This window comes from Alligator mississippiensis, chromosome 4 (assembly GCF_030867095.1).
Source record: "Alligator mississippiensis isolate rAllMis1 chromosome 4, rAllMis1, whole genome shotgun sequence".
In the NCBI taxonomy this organism is placed as follows: domain Eukaryota; kingdom Metazoa; phylum Chordata; order Crocodylia; family Alligatoridae; genus Alligator; species Alligator mississippiensis.
Genome location: NC_081827.1, coordinates 120,163,496 through 120,176,647, shown reverse-complemented (window position 1 = coordinate 120,176,647; position 13,152 = coordinate 120,163,496). Strand labels below are relative to the sequence as shown.

The 13,152-nt window shown below is 43.4% G+C and overlaps 1 protein-coding gene across 4 annotated transcripts in view; it reads right to left on the bottom strand.

Annotated features, from left to right (window-relative positions):
* Positions 1-1,724: 1,724 nt before the first annotated feature.
* PTPRO (protein tyrosine phosphatase receptor type O) overlaps positions 1,725-13,152 on the bottom strand; it is a 264,040-nt gene continuing 252,612 nt past the window's right edge. For all 4 annotated transcript variants that reach the window (XM_019489537.2, XM_019489539.2, XM_019489538.2 and 1 more), the window contains 2 exons: positions 4,609-4,729; positions 1,725-3,024 (listed from right to left, as the gene is read on the bottom strand). In XM_019489537.2, the coding sequence (XP_019345082.1) occupies positions 4,625-4,729 (105 nt within the window). In that variant the 3' untranslated portion in view covers positions 1,725-3,024; positions 4,609-4,624. The remainder of the gene's footprint in view (positions 3,025-4,608; positions 4,730-13,152) is intronic.

Here is a 13,152-nt window from a genome sequence, read left to right as displayed (position 1 = left end):
CTATATATAACTTTAACACTATAGTTTCCAACCATCTACTTTTTTATGATGTGGCATTTTGGTTCATTAAAGATGTGCTGCCTGCAAGTGGCCGTCTCTGATGTTTATGTTGACAAACAAATACTACAAGCATCTCTTAAGGAAAATGATCTATTATGATCATTTTCTGGCACACAGGAATTAACTTGAGGAAATATTAGGTTAGCCTTTTAGGTTGAATACTTTTGATATACTATAAATCAGTCTCACTGCATGCTGGACCATGTGCAAAAGTGATGCTGGTTGCCTAAATGTCATTTTCAAATCTTCACTTCTGCACATTTACAGCCATATCATATCTGGTCTGCATCTAGTGATAATATCCTTGTTGTGATGCTTTAGAACTAATATGATTACCTTCGATTTCTGAGTGAAGAATTGATGGGATCAATGTGGAGGGAGGGAAAAAAACATCCAGAAAGTTTTCTTTGACCAGTGTTATTTGTGCCATTTGGGTTCATACAGTTCTGGCCCCAAGCTTAAAATCTATTCTACAACCTCAGAAAAGCTAAGTCTAAAACAGACACTTTATACACATTACTGCTTTGCACATTTCCACCTAGTGAAAGTCAATACAAGTGTTTTCCTTCAATTAACTATAAAGCAATACCTATGCTTCTATGGCCAGCATATATGGTCTGTATATTGTAACCACTACAACAACGATCTACATAGTTAACTTCATGAACCATTGCACTACTCTAGAGGATGCTTTAAGCAGAGATGGGCCTGACCAAACCCCAGCTGCTAAACACCCTGGTTCTTTAAGGAACAATATAGAGGTGCTTTCACAGTCAAAAGGACTTTTGCAACTTGAGATGATGCCCATTTTAGAAGGAACCAGTAAGCCATTAAGATGTTCATCCTTCCTGTTGGACAAGGAAATGTGTATGCCTCTAGGAATATAATATGACAGGTAACACTTTCTTGGGAGGCCATGAAAGCTTGAAACAGAAATATTAACTAAAGCAGGGGCTACATGGGTCAGTGCCTTCAAGCCCTAGTATTCTGCACAGGGCAGGAAACTTGAGGATCTGCTAGCTTTTGTGTGGCCTTTGTGCAACAACCACCCTAGGAAAAATGGCACTGTTATTTGCAGCAAGGAGAGCCCTCCAGCTCAAAGTTGAGGCACATTGGTGGGGCAGTGGTAGAGGCTTGCAGAGCTACAGCCTGAGCTGTTACCAATTCTGTTTCTAAAGAAAGAATTTCAGTCTCCAGGGCTATCAAGCTGGCTATTCTCACCAGCACTAAGGACCTAATTTAAAAAAAAAAAAAGGTTGGTGGGTGCACTTCCATACTTCTATGGAGGTACGACTTACTGAAGTGATACATAAGTCCAAGAGTGGAGAGGTCCCTCCCAAGATATGGATGGGCAGCCTTGCTGGCAGTTATGTGGATCAAAGTGGAGCTGTTGCCACCTGTATGGGATGCATTTAGTGATCAGAAGATGTAGTAGTTTCCAGTTCTGGTAGTCTATAATCCTTTACAGGTACCCAGTTTATTTTTGGAGGGGAGACCACCTCTCCATATCACCTCAAGTATAATCCAAAGGGGGTGATCCCAAATTCTATCACGTAGCTCCTGGGTAGCTGTTGAACTGCTAGTCTGTGGTGCACAGACAAAGACAGAAAGGTCCAGGTAGACCTGGCTGCTCCTGGTGACATTTTCATAGTTAAATAATCGAATGTGTTTACTTTCAGCTCTTTTTTTTGTTCATTTTGTTTACATGAGTACCATCGTCTCTAATGTCCAATGAGGTGACACAAACAACAGGTTACAAAATGCCATCAACATCCATTCTGGCAGCAGCTATAGCACGATACACAATGATGTACTAGAATTATACAAAGCCAAAAAGAATATAGCACAGCTCAAGTTGACTAAAATGAAACTGACAGCAAAAAAAAAAAAATCACAAAGTCCCTGAAGGAATCCATACCATGTTTTGACACTTTCATATCAAAGTCATAACTTGGCAGACTGAACCCTCATTTCCACATCATCATGAATTTCTGGCTCATGAGAGAAATTAAGTTACATCTATTGCAGCACATTTTTTTCCAACCTGAATCATCTTCAGAGGTGCCTAAAATATTTAAAAATAATAATAATAAATTAAAAAGCATGAGGGGTATAGGCACTATGGACCACTCAGACAGCTTAATACTACAGTAATGGAGTCTAAAGATGTTCCAGCTTCAGTTTTTTCTGCTTATTGATTAGGATCATCTAAAAAAATAACCGGCTCAGTGGCATTACTTATAAAGGTAAAGAAAAGAACAATCCCGCTGTTTAATTAGTAGGGGCACATCAAGGAATGAGAACAACAGAACTTTTCTAACATAGGTCTTCTACTCTACCTTTGAACTTTACAATTTGAATTTTTGGAGTGTTAGTCAAGTTCCACGGGTACTGTATTCTTGCCAGTCCTCTGAAGCACAGTACTTTTAGTGCTGTGGTCAACAGCCAAATCAAAAGCCCCCATCTTCTCTTTTGCAAAATCCACTGTTCTTCCTGTATGTTCATGCTTTGCTATTCACTAATGAGGTATTATTAGATACTAACAATGCCTGTTCTCTTATGGACTTTAGCACAGACCAGTGACACATGAAGAAAGTTCTTCATTCAACCATTAAAAAAATATTGCACTTGCTTTAACTTTAAGCCCAACCTGCACAGGAAACCCTAAACCAAAACAAAAACCCAACTATCTTGAGTACTGTAAGTTATGCACATAGTGTCTTTTCCTTCATGTTGTTCAGCTGAATTTGGTCCAGTATTTTTTAAAAGTCCAGAAATTAAATAGTCCAAAAAGACACTGCCAGGTCTTTTAGGCTAAGTCTCCCCAGTGCTTCTAAAATGCTCGATACCTTTCTTATATTGTCCACATACTGCGAAGCAGTGGCCTTCCATGGCAAAACAGCTAGCAGTTCAAACAAAAAAGAATCTGAAGCAAGGGAGGATGGGCATACTTCATGATCTCACCTGAAAAAGAACAAAGCAAATAGAGCCTGTCTGAGAGCTAAATATAAAACCTGTCATTTTTCATTACCAAAGGTCTGGTTAGGAGGAGATTACTCTCTAGTGGAGACAAAACACAGGACGTGGGTCAAAATATTAAAGAATCAAACACCTCAAAGACCTAATTACAAGAGTTGTGAGTACTAAACCCCACAAAGAGCAGGCCCTGCTGTGACACCTCAAGTTGGACTCCCCAAAATTGAGATGCAGCTAAAATCACCTATCATTTTTATCATAATATTGGCTGTGGACTGTAGTCCTAGAGTAATTTTTTTTTTATTATTGTTAAGAAATTCCAGCCTCTGCCCCCTTGCTCAGTTGGAAATGCAATTAAAAGACTGTACAGCTATTCTGTGGATTATATACTAGCTGCTTTGATGGGAAGAAAACATGAAAAGGTATGGAGAATAAGGGAAGGGAACAGTGGGGCTCACAGAATGTGGTTATATACTAAATTGCATAACCTCAGCTGGCATCATTGCTGCTTGGATTTCCAATATCTTGACAAAAGTAGCTTGGTATCATTAATTATGTTTTCCAGAGGGAGAAACTGAGGAACAGAGCCTGATTAACCCTTTAGTGGGCCCTAGACAAACAAACTCGTGGGCCTCTGCTTTTTTTCACTCAATTATAATATGTGAAATAAGCACAACAGGGCACCTTCTTCACTTAGGGCCCTAGGCATGTGCCTACTTTGCCTATACATTAACCCAGCCCTGCTGAGGAACAGACAGGTGTGTGTGTCTAAAGTCACACAACAATTTGCAGAGCTTGGTGAAGTTGCTTTTGACTCCAAAACAACATGCTAGGACTAGGTTATCTCTCAGCAGTTTGACATGTCAGGTTTGTTGTAATTGTCTCCTGTTTCACTTTGAGATGAACACTTAAAATATAAGAATTTTATAGTGAGTTGCTCAGTAGCGGTGGTGGTAAGTTGACACTCCTTCCATATGCACAGCTGAGGCTAATAGTCTTCCCAGACTTCAGCCTTGGAGTTCATTTGCTGCCAACTGTCTCTTCAGCAGCCTCTGTGACTTGTCTGGTAGCACAGCCTGAGAATACCCAATATGGGTTGGACTTTCAACTGACCCTGATAATTTGGCGGTTGATAGATGACAACTGATTGGCTTCATTCTCTCACAAATGACTATCCATTATACTTTTTTTTTTTTAATTTATTCTCTAAATTTGGCAAAGGACAGCTGCCTCATCCAGAATACTGATATGAAACATTCAATTTAGCCAGCCTTTTTTTTTTTTTTTAAATGGTTGGTGAGCCAGAAAAGTTGCTGTGGAAAGTATGACCTACAGTACTTTGTTTCAACTCCAATGGCTAATGCAGCTTGCCTTATGCTCTGCACACACCCTTCCCTCCCTTGTCTCCCCCTGCAACACCCACATATAAAAATCACCCCTAGAGGGGCTAGGTATAGAAGATTTCAAGTCCAAGCAGAAGAAATCTTGAGAAGTGAAAAAGTTATGATGAAGGTCCTGATAGAAACATTACTTCTGTAAGCAGAATTGCAGGCACTGTTTCATGAGACTTACCACCTGTGAGCCTGAACTAGGACTTGCTGACATTCTCATATATGACATCACTGATACAGAATTGCTGCTTTTTCTTTTGCCACATCAATTGCACACACTGATGAATAAAAATGTATTGTTCCTGGAAAAAACAGAGACAAAACACACGTTTTTCCATCTGCTATAGCTTGGCAAAACCTGGACAGGAACTATAAAATGAGAAAACTGGTTCAGTTAGCCATTTTTACAGTAGTGCAGTTGTATGAGGTCTGCATAGCAATGTACCCATTAAAGAAACTGGCTTTCCATATGCAGTATCAATGGAAACAAACTGTGCCAGCACTGCCTCTGTGTCACTGTTAGTTACATGACTTCTTAATTAACTGAATAATGCTGATGAGTTAGACTGTAACAGTGTTGACTGAATTTATGTCACTTGGCTGGAGACCAATGCTAGACAAGTTTGGACCAGAAATAAACTTCACATTTTTAACAGTGTGGGTAACTGGCCATTGGAAGAATTTACTAAGGGCTCGGATACATTTTTCTCTCTCACTGGCAATTTTAAAATCAAGCCTGGATATTGTTCTAAAAGACATTCTCTAGTGCCAAAAGGACTTAATTGAAGGAAGTACTCTGGCTCATGTGATTCAAAGACCAGAAAAAAATCACTGTAATCTCCAAATTGTCAGCACTCTCATTGCCTTAGCTGTTGCCTTGTTGCATCTTACAAATTTAGCAGGGTTTGGCCTGGTCAGTTCCTGAAAGGGATGCCTTCAAGGAAATTCCAGCTGCTATGGCAGGTGACACTGGTGATTCTGTATTAGTAATGCCCTAACCCTATGGATTTTAGAGGCTGTATAGAAAACATAAGATCCTCTCATTTGTGGTCATTAAAAGTTCCCTTGGCATCGTTTGCCCCAGGGTGCCAGACAATTTAAAGTTGCAGCTTGCTACAGTGTGCATTGCTTCCTGTCTGGTAACTATGGAATAGAGAAGTGAGGGGCCAACCTTTTTGGCAGGCATGCCACTAACTAAGCCCCACAGCCTCCCTCAGTACCACTCCAATCCCCTTCCCCTGCCTGATCTGAGGCATTGCTTTCTGCTCCCTGTGAGCAAACTGTTGCTGTGATTTTTTGCTGCATGCCTTATATGTTGGGTGACCATATAGGACAATGTGAAATCCAGGACACTGCCCCCCTGCCTCGCTGCCTTTCAAGTCAGTGGCACTGCTGATGGCAGAGGCGGGGGTGGGACACCATGGTGCAGCTCTGGTGTTACTATTCAGGCAGCTAAGGGGCCCATGAATAACCTATTATTCTTTGCTTCACAGGTGTTAACAATCACCTCCCCTTTTTAATGGTCAGCACACTAATCAAGCTAGCCTATTTTAGGACAGTTTTGCTGCCTGCTAGGACTTCCTATTTCATGCTGCTCTGCCTCCCTACCCTATGCCCAAGATGTTCATGTTAGTTTTCACCAGCCAACTAGAACTGGCCTCCAAAATACAGGACTGTTCCAGCCAAACTGGGACATATGGGCAACCTACCTATATGCCACTATGTTCTCTGTTCCTCCCTGATCCATCACATGCCACACACACAGGCTGCCTGTGCCATTTGTGTCACCTATGCTGCAGGTTGTCCATCCCTGGAGTAGGGTATTAAACAACTGATGTGCGTGACCCAGCAGTGCATTAAAGTGGCATGCTTATACAGACATGCTTGGAAGCATGGGTATCCCTTAGATTTGGTGGCTGTATGTGAAAACCGTTTTTTGGTTTTTACTAAAATATTAATCTTGGGAGAACATATTAAAGCATTATGATCCTTATATTCAGCCCAATAAAAGCTCTTGGTGAGCATCATGCTTTTTATATGTCAGTCTAAAACTTTTGACAACAAACCAGAAAAAATTGTTCGCAAACTATTCAACAATTTCTTTATGGAGTTATCACCATATAAATTATTTGAATTGTAAGAATGTTGGAAAAGGGGCCACTTTTTGTTATCTGTACATGCAGTGTTTAAACACAACCACAGAATCAGAAAAAATTAGTTAAAAACGATCTTAAGCGCTTTGAAAATAGGAGCTTCATTACCAGGAATGGCTAACAGACAGCAGAATTGTAGAACAAAGGCTAGCTTTATTGGAGCACTAACACCATTAAAAAGAAGGGAGGATCATTAACACCCTATGAATTAAGAGTTTAGAAGGGATCAGGTAGATTATAATGAGCCATGAAGTCACATGACTCGATCAGCACTGCCTGACTAGAAATGCTCCTGCCACTGCCAGGCAGTTGTTGTTCAACCTTGGGTGGAGCCGGAATCAAGTGTACCAGTGTAAGTGGTGCAAGTGTATCAGTGCAGACCCCCTGGGTCTGCCCCTAGCTTCAAGAGGTCATTAGTCCACTCTCCTATCTCCAGAGCTAAGTAGCCAGGGGAGGGAGGAGGTAGAGTGGTGCAGTCGCACGGGCCTTTCATTCCTGCTGTACCCAACTTTAAACCCAACTGCCTGGGAGGGGCAGAAGCATTTCTATTCAGGTACTGCTAAGGGAGGCAACTGACTTCTATCACCTCCCTGATTCCTGTTAATCTCTTTCCATTCCACAGGTGTGAACAATAGGGCTGTGCAAAAAGGCACCATTCCATTTCGACTTGCATTTCAATGTTTTGACAGAACAGCATTTCATTTTGAATTTCGTTTCGACTTGAAAGGGGTGCTCCATTTTGTTTTGTCAAAACAGTTTAGCTGTTTCGATGCTGTTTTGAAGTTTCGCCCAGAGGCTATAATGGAGAAGCTCGAAACAGCCTATAACTTTGTCATTTCTGGTCTGATTTGGATTAAACTTGTGGGAATAGCAGCCCCTTCTGAGGCCATGAAGCCTGCTAAGTTTCAAGAAGTTAGGTGCAGGGGTTTCAGGGAAACTGTGCCTCAAGTTACTGACAAGCAAAACTTGTTACATGGGTGACAGCGTGTGCGCTAAGGCGCAGCAGGGTGAAAACTGCAGGCATGCCTGCCCCTGCTGAGGTCACGAAGACTGCCAGCTGTCAAGGAGATAGATGCAGGGGTTCTGGGGCCCTGCACCTCTAGCTGCTGACAGGCAAAACTCATGACATGGGTGGGTGACACTGTGCGTCTGTTAAGGTGCACCCTCACTCAGCTAACACCAAGGCAGTAAGTAGGGCAGTTCAAACACTGCTGCCTTTTATGCAGTTTTTCTGTCCCTTCCCCACTGGGATTGGAAGGGACCTCAGGAAAGGATGCCAGTCACTGGCCAGCTACATAGTCAATAATGAGAGCGTTCCCCACACCCAGGGTCTCCCTCCCTCTCCTTACTTTAGTTTCTGTTTCCCTCTAGGCAAGCCCAGCTTGAGCTTTGAAACTCGAAACATTTCGAAATTTTTGAAGCTCTCTTTTTCGTTTCAATTTTGTTATTTCGAGCTCAAAACAACATCAAAATGAAACTACCGGCAACATTTCCTACAGCCCTAGTTAACAACCCTCTCCCATTTTTAAATGGTCTTGATATTTCATTATTCAAACTATCCTTTGTTCTGCAATGCTGCTGTCTGTTAGCCTTCCCTGGTAATGTCTCTCCTATTTCAGAGCACTGCAGAATGTTTTTAGCTCTAGCTAAAAACCTTAACTCAGGTTTGGTAATATTCACTCAGATGTAAAAATGACTGACAGGGAAGTATTGGAGGCATTGTCACAAGGCTCAAGAATACTAGATTTTGTTTTCTGAATCTGAATAAGATATGTGCCTTTAACCATAATGACTAAAGTACTGAGACATCTTATGACTATTTCTTGACTAGTTTTTTATGTTTCTTAAACTTCATATATACGCTAGAAAATTAATGCATGTTTAATTTATATATTTTTTTTGCTTTGAACATAAGATGAATAATACAGTGCTAGCCCCCTACCATATTAGGAAAGCTTCTAGTTTCTTTAACTGGAGAAAAAATGTGTGGTGTGTCATATGTGATGATTTACCAGACCATGTGCACTCCCTTTTTCAAAATCCTAAATCTGCCCAGAGAGCTCTATTCATAGACTTTTATCTTTGACTGAAACCAAATACTGCCATAATATAGGTAAATAATAAATATTACATTTCATCATGATTTTCATATCTCATCATTTTGCCCCATTCTAGGGCAAAAGGAGGAAAAAACTGGTGAAACTAAAAGTATTCTTTTAGACCCTGGGGCCTGCTGACTTAAAAGTGAAAATGCTCCAAGCCATGGAATCTGGGTCCCAATTTCAAACACTCTCCACCTAAAAGGCATTTATAACCTTGGGAGCTCTGGCACAGGTTACCTTAAAACCAGCATAAAGACATTTAAAATGAGAGCAGGTCATTAGTAGAGAGATATTAAACTACCATGAGTTCCCTCTAAATATTTCAAAGTTATGCCACTCCAGCTGAGGTTCAATTAGTTTTTCCCAGATCATTCCAGGGTGTGGTATGCATGCTCTGAGTTTACCAAACTAGGACCAGTGCAAAATTCAGACCTCAAGTCTAATTGGATTTCTAGAACCCATTAACCTGGAATCCTGAGTGGATGGAATTTAGGGTCATCTTTACTTGAGACTCACCTCAGACTCATTCAGTTTGCGAACTATTCAATGAACCCGGGCCAAGTTTCCAGTTCAGTGGGAAACATGAAACCAAATATGTTGCCTGTGGTTTCAGGTTCTGTAATAAAAGACTTGCTTGCTCTTACTGCCCAGCCCATCCTGCCTTATAATTACACTGACATCTAGTGGCCTGTGGGGACAACACTTCAGAGAGACTCCCTACCTCTCATTAAAAACACAATAGGTCAAGGCTGGCAAGCAAATATATGAATGTCAGTGCAACCCACACATGACTGTGATAAGGTTTTTCTGCTTGTCAGGATGCATCAGAGCTAGCTTTGTTGACTAAGATTATGAGGTAGGCGTCTCTCTCGCTTTCTCTCATACATACATAGCTTGTGAGCCAGATTCTGCTCCCATGTATTTAATCCTGCTTCTTGGCACTAGTTAGTGGAGCATTTTAATCCTGATCTAGCCTACTGAAGCATTACAACCCCTTCTGTGTGTATGCGTGTGTGTGTATAAGTACCGGTGTGGGATGGAAAGAGAGAGGGGAGATGGAGTGATATTTTGCTAAAACACTAGCGTAGGAGGCAACAGACCATCTGGCCAATGGAAACAAGATAGAAGCCAGAAAGCCATTAAAATTAACTATGTAGGAGCAGGGGGGCACTTTCCTCTCTAAAGCAGCAGGAGATGTGCATCTTACGATGGGTCATGGCCTGGTCCCCTATGCCATTCCCATCTGCCCACTAATCAGCTGCACAGAATTAAGAGCCTCTTCTGAGATGCATTACCTCAGTAGTAGTCAAGAATTTAAAATAATCTCTGTGCTTTGAATCCTTAAATGGGAGTCTTGCCATTCACTTCAATAGGCACTGAATCACATCCTTGCAATATGATGAAAAGAGGTTGATTGCCTGTGATATGTAACAGAGCAGATCCTCAGGGAATCAATTTCTAAGCTCTTGTAGGAGAAGGTGTTTAGAAAGGGTCAGCACGGATTCACCAAGGGCAAGTCATGGCTAACCAACCTGATTGCCTTCTATGATGAGATGACTGGCTCTGTGGATGCGGGGAGACCAGTGGATGTGGTGTGCCTTGTTTTTACTAAGACTTTTGATATGGTCTCCCACAGTGCTCATATGCCGAGCTTTAAAGTCACGGCGAGATTTAAACTAGGTTCCTCAGGGGATGGGGATGCAGAGGTGCAGGAGGACACTTTGATGTCAATACAGGTGATGCGAGGAGGAACAACCCAGGTAAGTGACAAGGGCCCAGGCAAGCTTGAGAACAAGAGGGCAGCACGAACACCCATAGGAGGTCTCAACTGCCTCTACACAAATGCTAGAAGTATGAGGAATAAGCAGGAGGAACTTGCCCTCCTGCTAGCTAGCAAAAACCCGGACCTGGTTGGGCTTACAGAAACCTGGTGGTTATTCTACACATGACTGGGCAGTAGACATCGAAGTTGTATAGCTGGGATAAAGTAGGGAAAAAAGTGGGGAGAAGGGGTGTAGCGCTCTATGTTAAAGAGCAGTACACATCCTCGATAATTAGGATGGCTTCAGAAGAGGGGCAAACTGAGGCGCTCTGGGTTAGAATGCAAGGGGGTCGTGGGGGAAGGGACTCGATAGTGGGTGTCTACTACAGACCGCCTTACCAAGGGAATGAGCTGGACCGGGAATTTTCAGGTCAGCTCACGGAGGCTGTAAGGACAAGGGATGTGGTTGTCATGGGTAACCTAAACTACCCAGACATCTGCTGGGAGAATCAGACAGCCAGGTCTGAATGCTCACATAGGTTTTTAGCCTGCATACAGGACCTCCACCTAACCCAGGAAGTATATAATCCCACCAGAAGAAATGCCTTACTGGACTTGGTCCTTGCCACAGGCGATGACCTGGTGAGGGATCTGCAGGTGCTCGACTACCTAGGCATTAGTGATCATCATCTGTTGGAATTTACTATCCGGCACAAAGTGATGATAGCAAGCAGTAAGGCAAAAGTCCTTGACTTCAGGAGGGCCAACTTCAATGAACTAAGGAGATTAGTAAGGGAGACATTGGGGACTCAGAGCCTCAATGAGATGGGAGTCCAGGACAGATGGCTGTTCCTTAAGATGACGATCCTCTGAGCTCAGAGCGAGTCAGTCCCAATGCGAACCAAGGGGGGGCAAGAGTGCTAAAAAGCCCCCTTGGTTCAGTAAAGGCATCCAGAAGGGACTGAGGGCAAAACGTTGGCATATAATCAGTGGAAGTAAGGGGCTATCACCAAGAAGGATTACACCTCCATTGCTCGTGATTGCAGGGAGACAGGAAGGCCAAGGCAGAGACTGAACTAAGGCTGGCAACCAGAATTAAGGATAACAAAAAGTCCTTTTTCAAATACATAGGGAGTAAGAAGAATGCACCAGGTAACATGGGGCCCCTACAGGACAGGCGTGGCAATCTGGTGATTGCAGCAAAGGAAAAAGCTGATCTCCTCAATGAGTTCTTTGCCTCCATATTTCTGAGCACGGACCAGGAAAATACCCTCACTAGGATTATGGACAGTCTCAGGGGACACGACCCTATGCCTAGGGTCAGAGACAATCTAGTTAGGAAACCCTTGGAGGGGCTGGACATGTTTAAATCAGCAGGTCCGGATGCTCTTCATCCGAGGGTACTGAGGGAATTGGCGGAGGTCATAGCAGGGCCCCTGGCACAGCTGTACGAGTGCTTGTGGTGTTCCGGCCAGGTCCCAGAGGACTGGAAAAGGGCCAATGTGGTCCCCAATTACAAGAAGAGGAGAAAGGAGGACCTGGGTAACTATAGGCCAATTAGTCTCACCTCGGTCTTTGGGAAGACCTTTGAGAAAATTATCGAGGAGCACATCTGCAGGGGCCCAGCATGGGAGGTAATGCTCAGGGGCAACCAACATGGGTTCACTGTGGGCAGATCCTGCCTGACTAACCTTGTTTCCTTTTATGACCAGGTCACCAAGTCCTTGGATGTAGGCGTTGAGGTGGATGTCATCTACCTGGACTTCAAGAAGGCCTTGGACACTGTTTCTCACCCCATTCTCATAAAAAAAAAACTAGGCAAGTGTGGGAATCGATGCCTACAGTCAGATGGGTGGCAAATTGGCTTGATGGTTGCACCCAGAGAGTGGTGGTGGATGGGTCATTTTTGACCTGGAGGGGTGTTGGCAGTGGAGTTCCCCAGGGCTCGGTCCTTGGGCCTGTGCTATTAAACATCTTTATCAGCGACTTGGAGGTAGACGTGAAAAGCACACTGTCCAAATTTGCTGATGACACAAAGATGTGGGGAGAAGTGGGCATACTAGAGGGGAGGGACAGAATCCAACTAGATCTAGACAGGTTACAGAGGTGGGCAGATGAGAATAGAATGGAATTCAACGCAGGCAAGTGCAAGGTGCTGCATCTAGGGAGAAGGAACCTGCAACATACCTATAGGCTGGGAAACACCCTTCTCAACAACACAGTGGCTGAAAGGGATCTTGGAGTCATTGCTGACTCCAAAATGGACATGAGCTGCCAATGCGAGGAAGCGGTCAGTAGGGCTAACCGCACCTTGCCATGCATCTACAGATGCATCACGAGCAGGTCCAGGGAGGTGATCCTTCCCCTCTATGTGGCGCTGGTCAGGCTGCAGTTGGAGTACTGTGTTCAGTTCTGGGCGCTGCACTTCAAGAGGGATGTGGCTAACCTCGAGAGAATCCAGAGGAGGGCCACTCACATGGTCAGGGGGCAGCAGGCCAGGCCCTATGAAGATAGACTAAAGGGCCTGAATCTATTCAGCCTCCACAAGAGGGGATCTGGTGGCCATCTATAAACTCACCGGGGGGGACCAGTGGAAAATAGGTGAGGCTCTGTTCCCCCGGGTACCACCTGGGATAACAAGGAATAATGGCCACAAATTGATTGAGAGTAAGTTCAGGCTTGATATCAGGAGGCATTACTTTACGGTT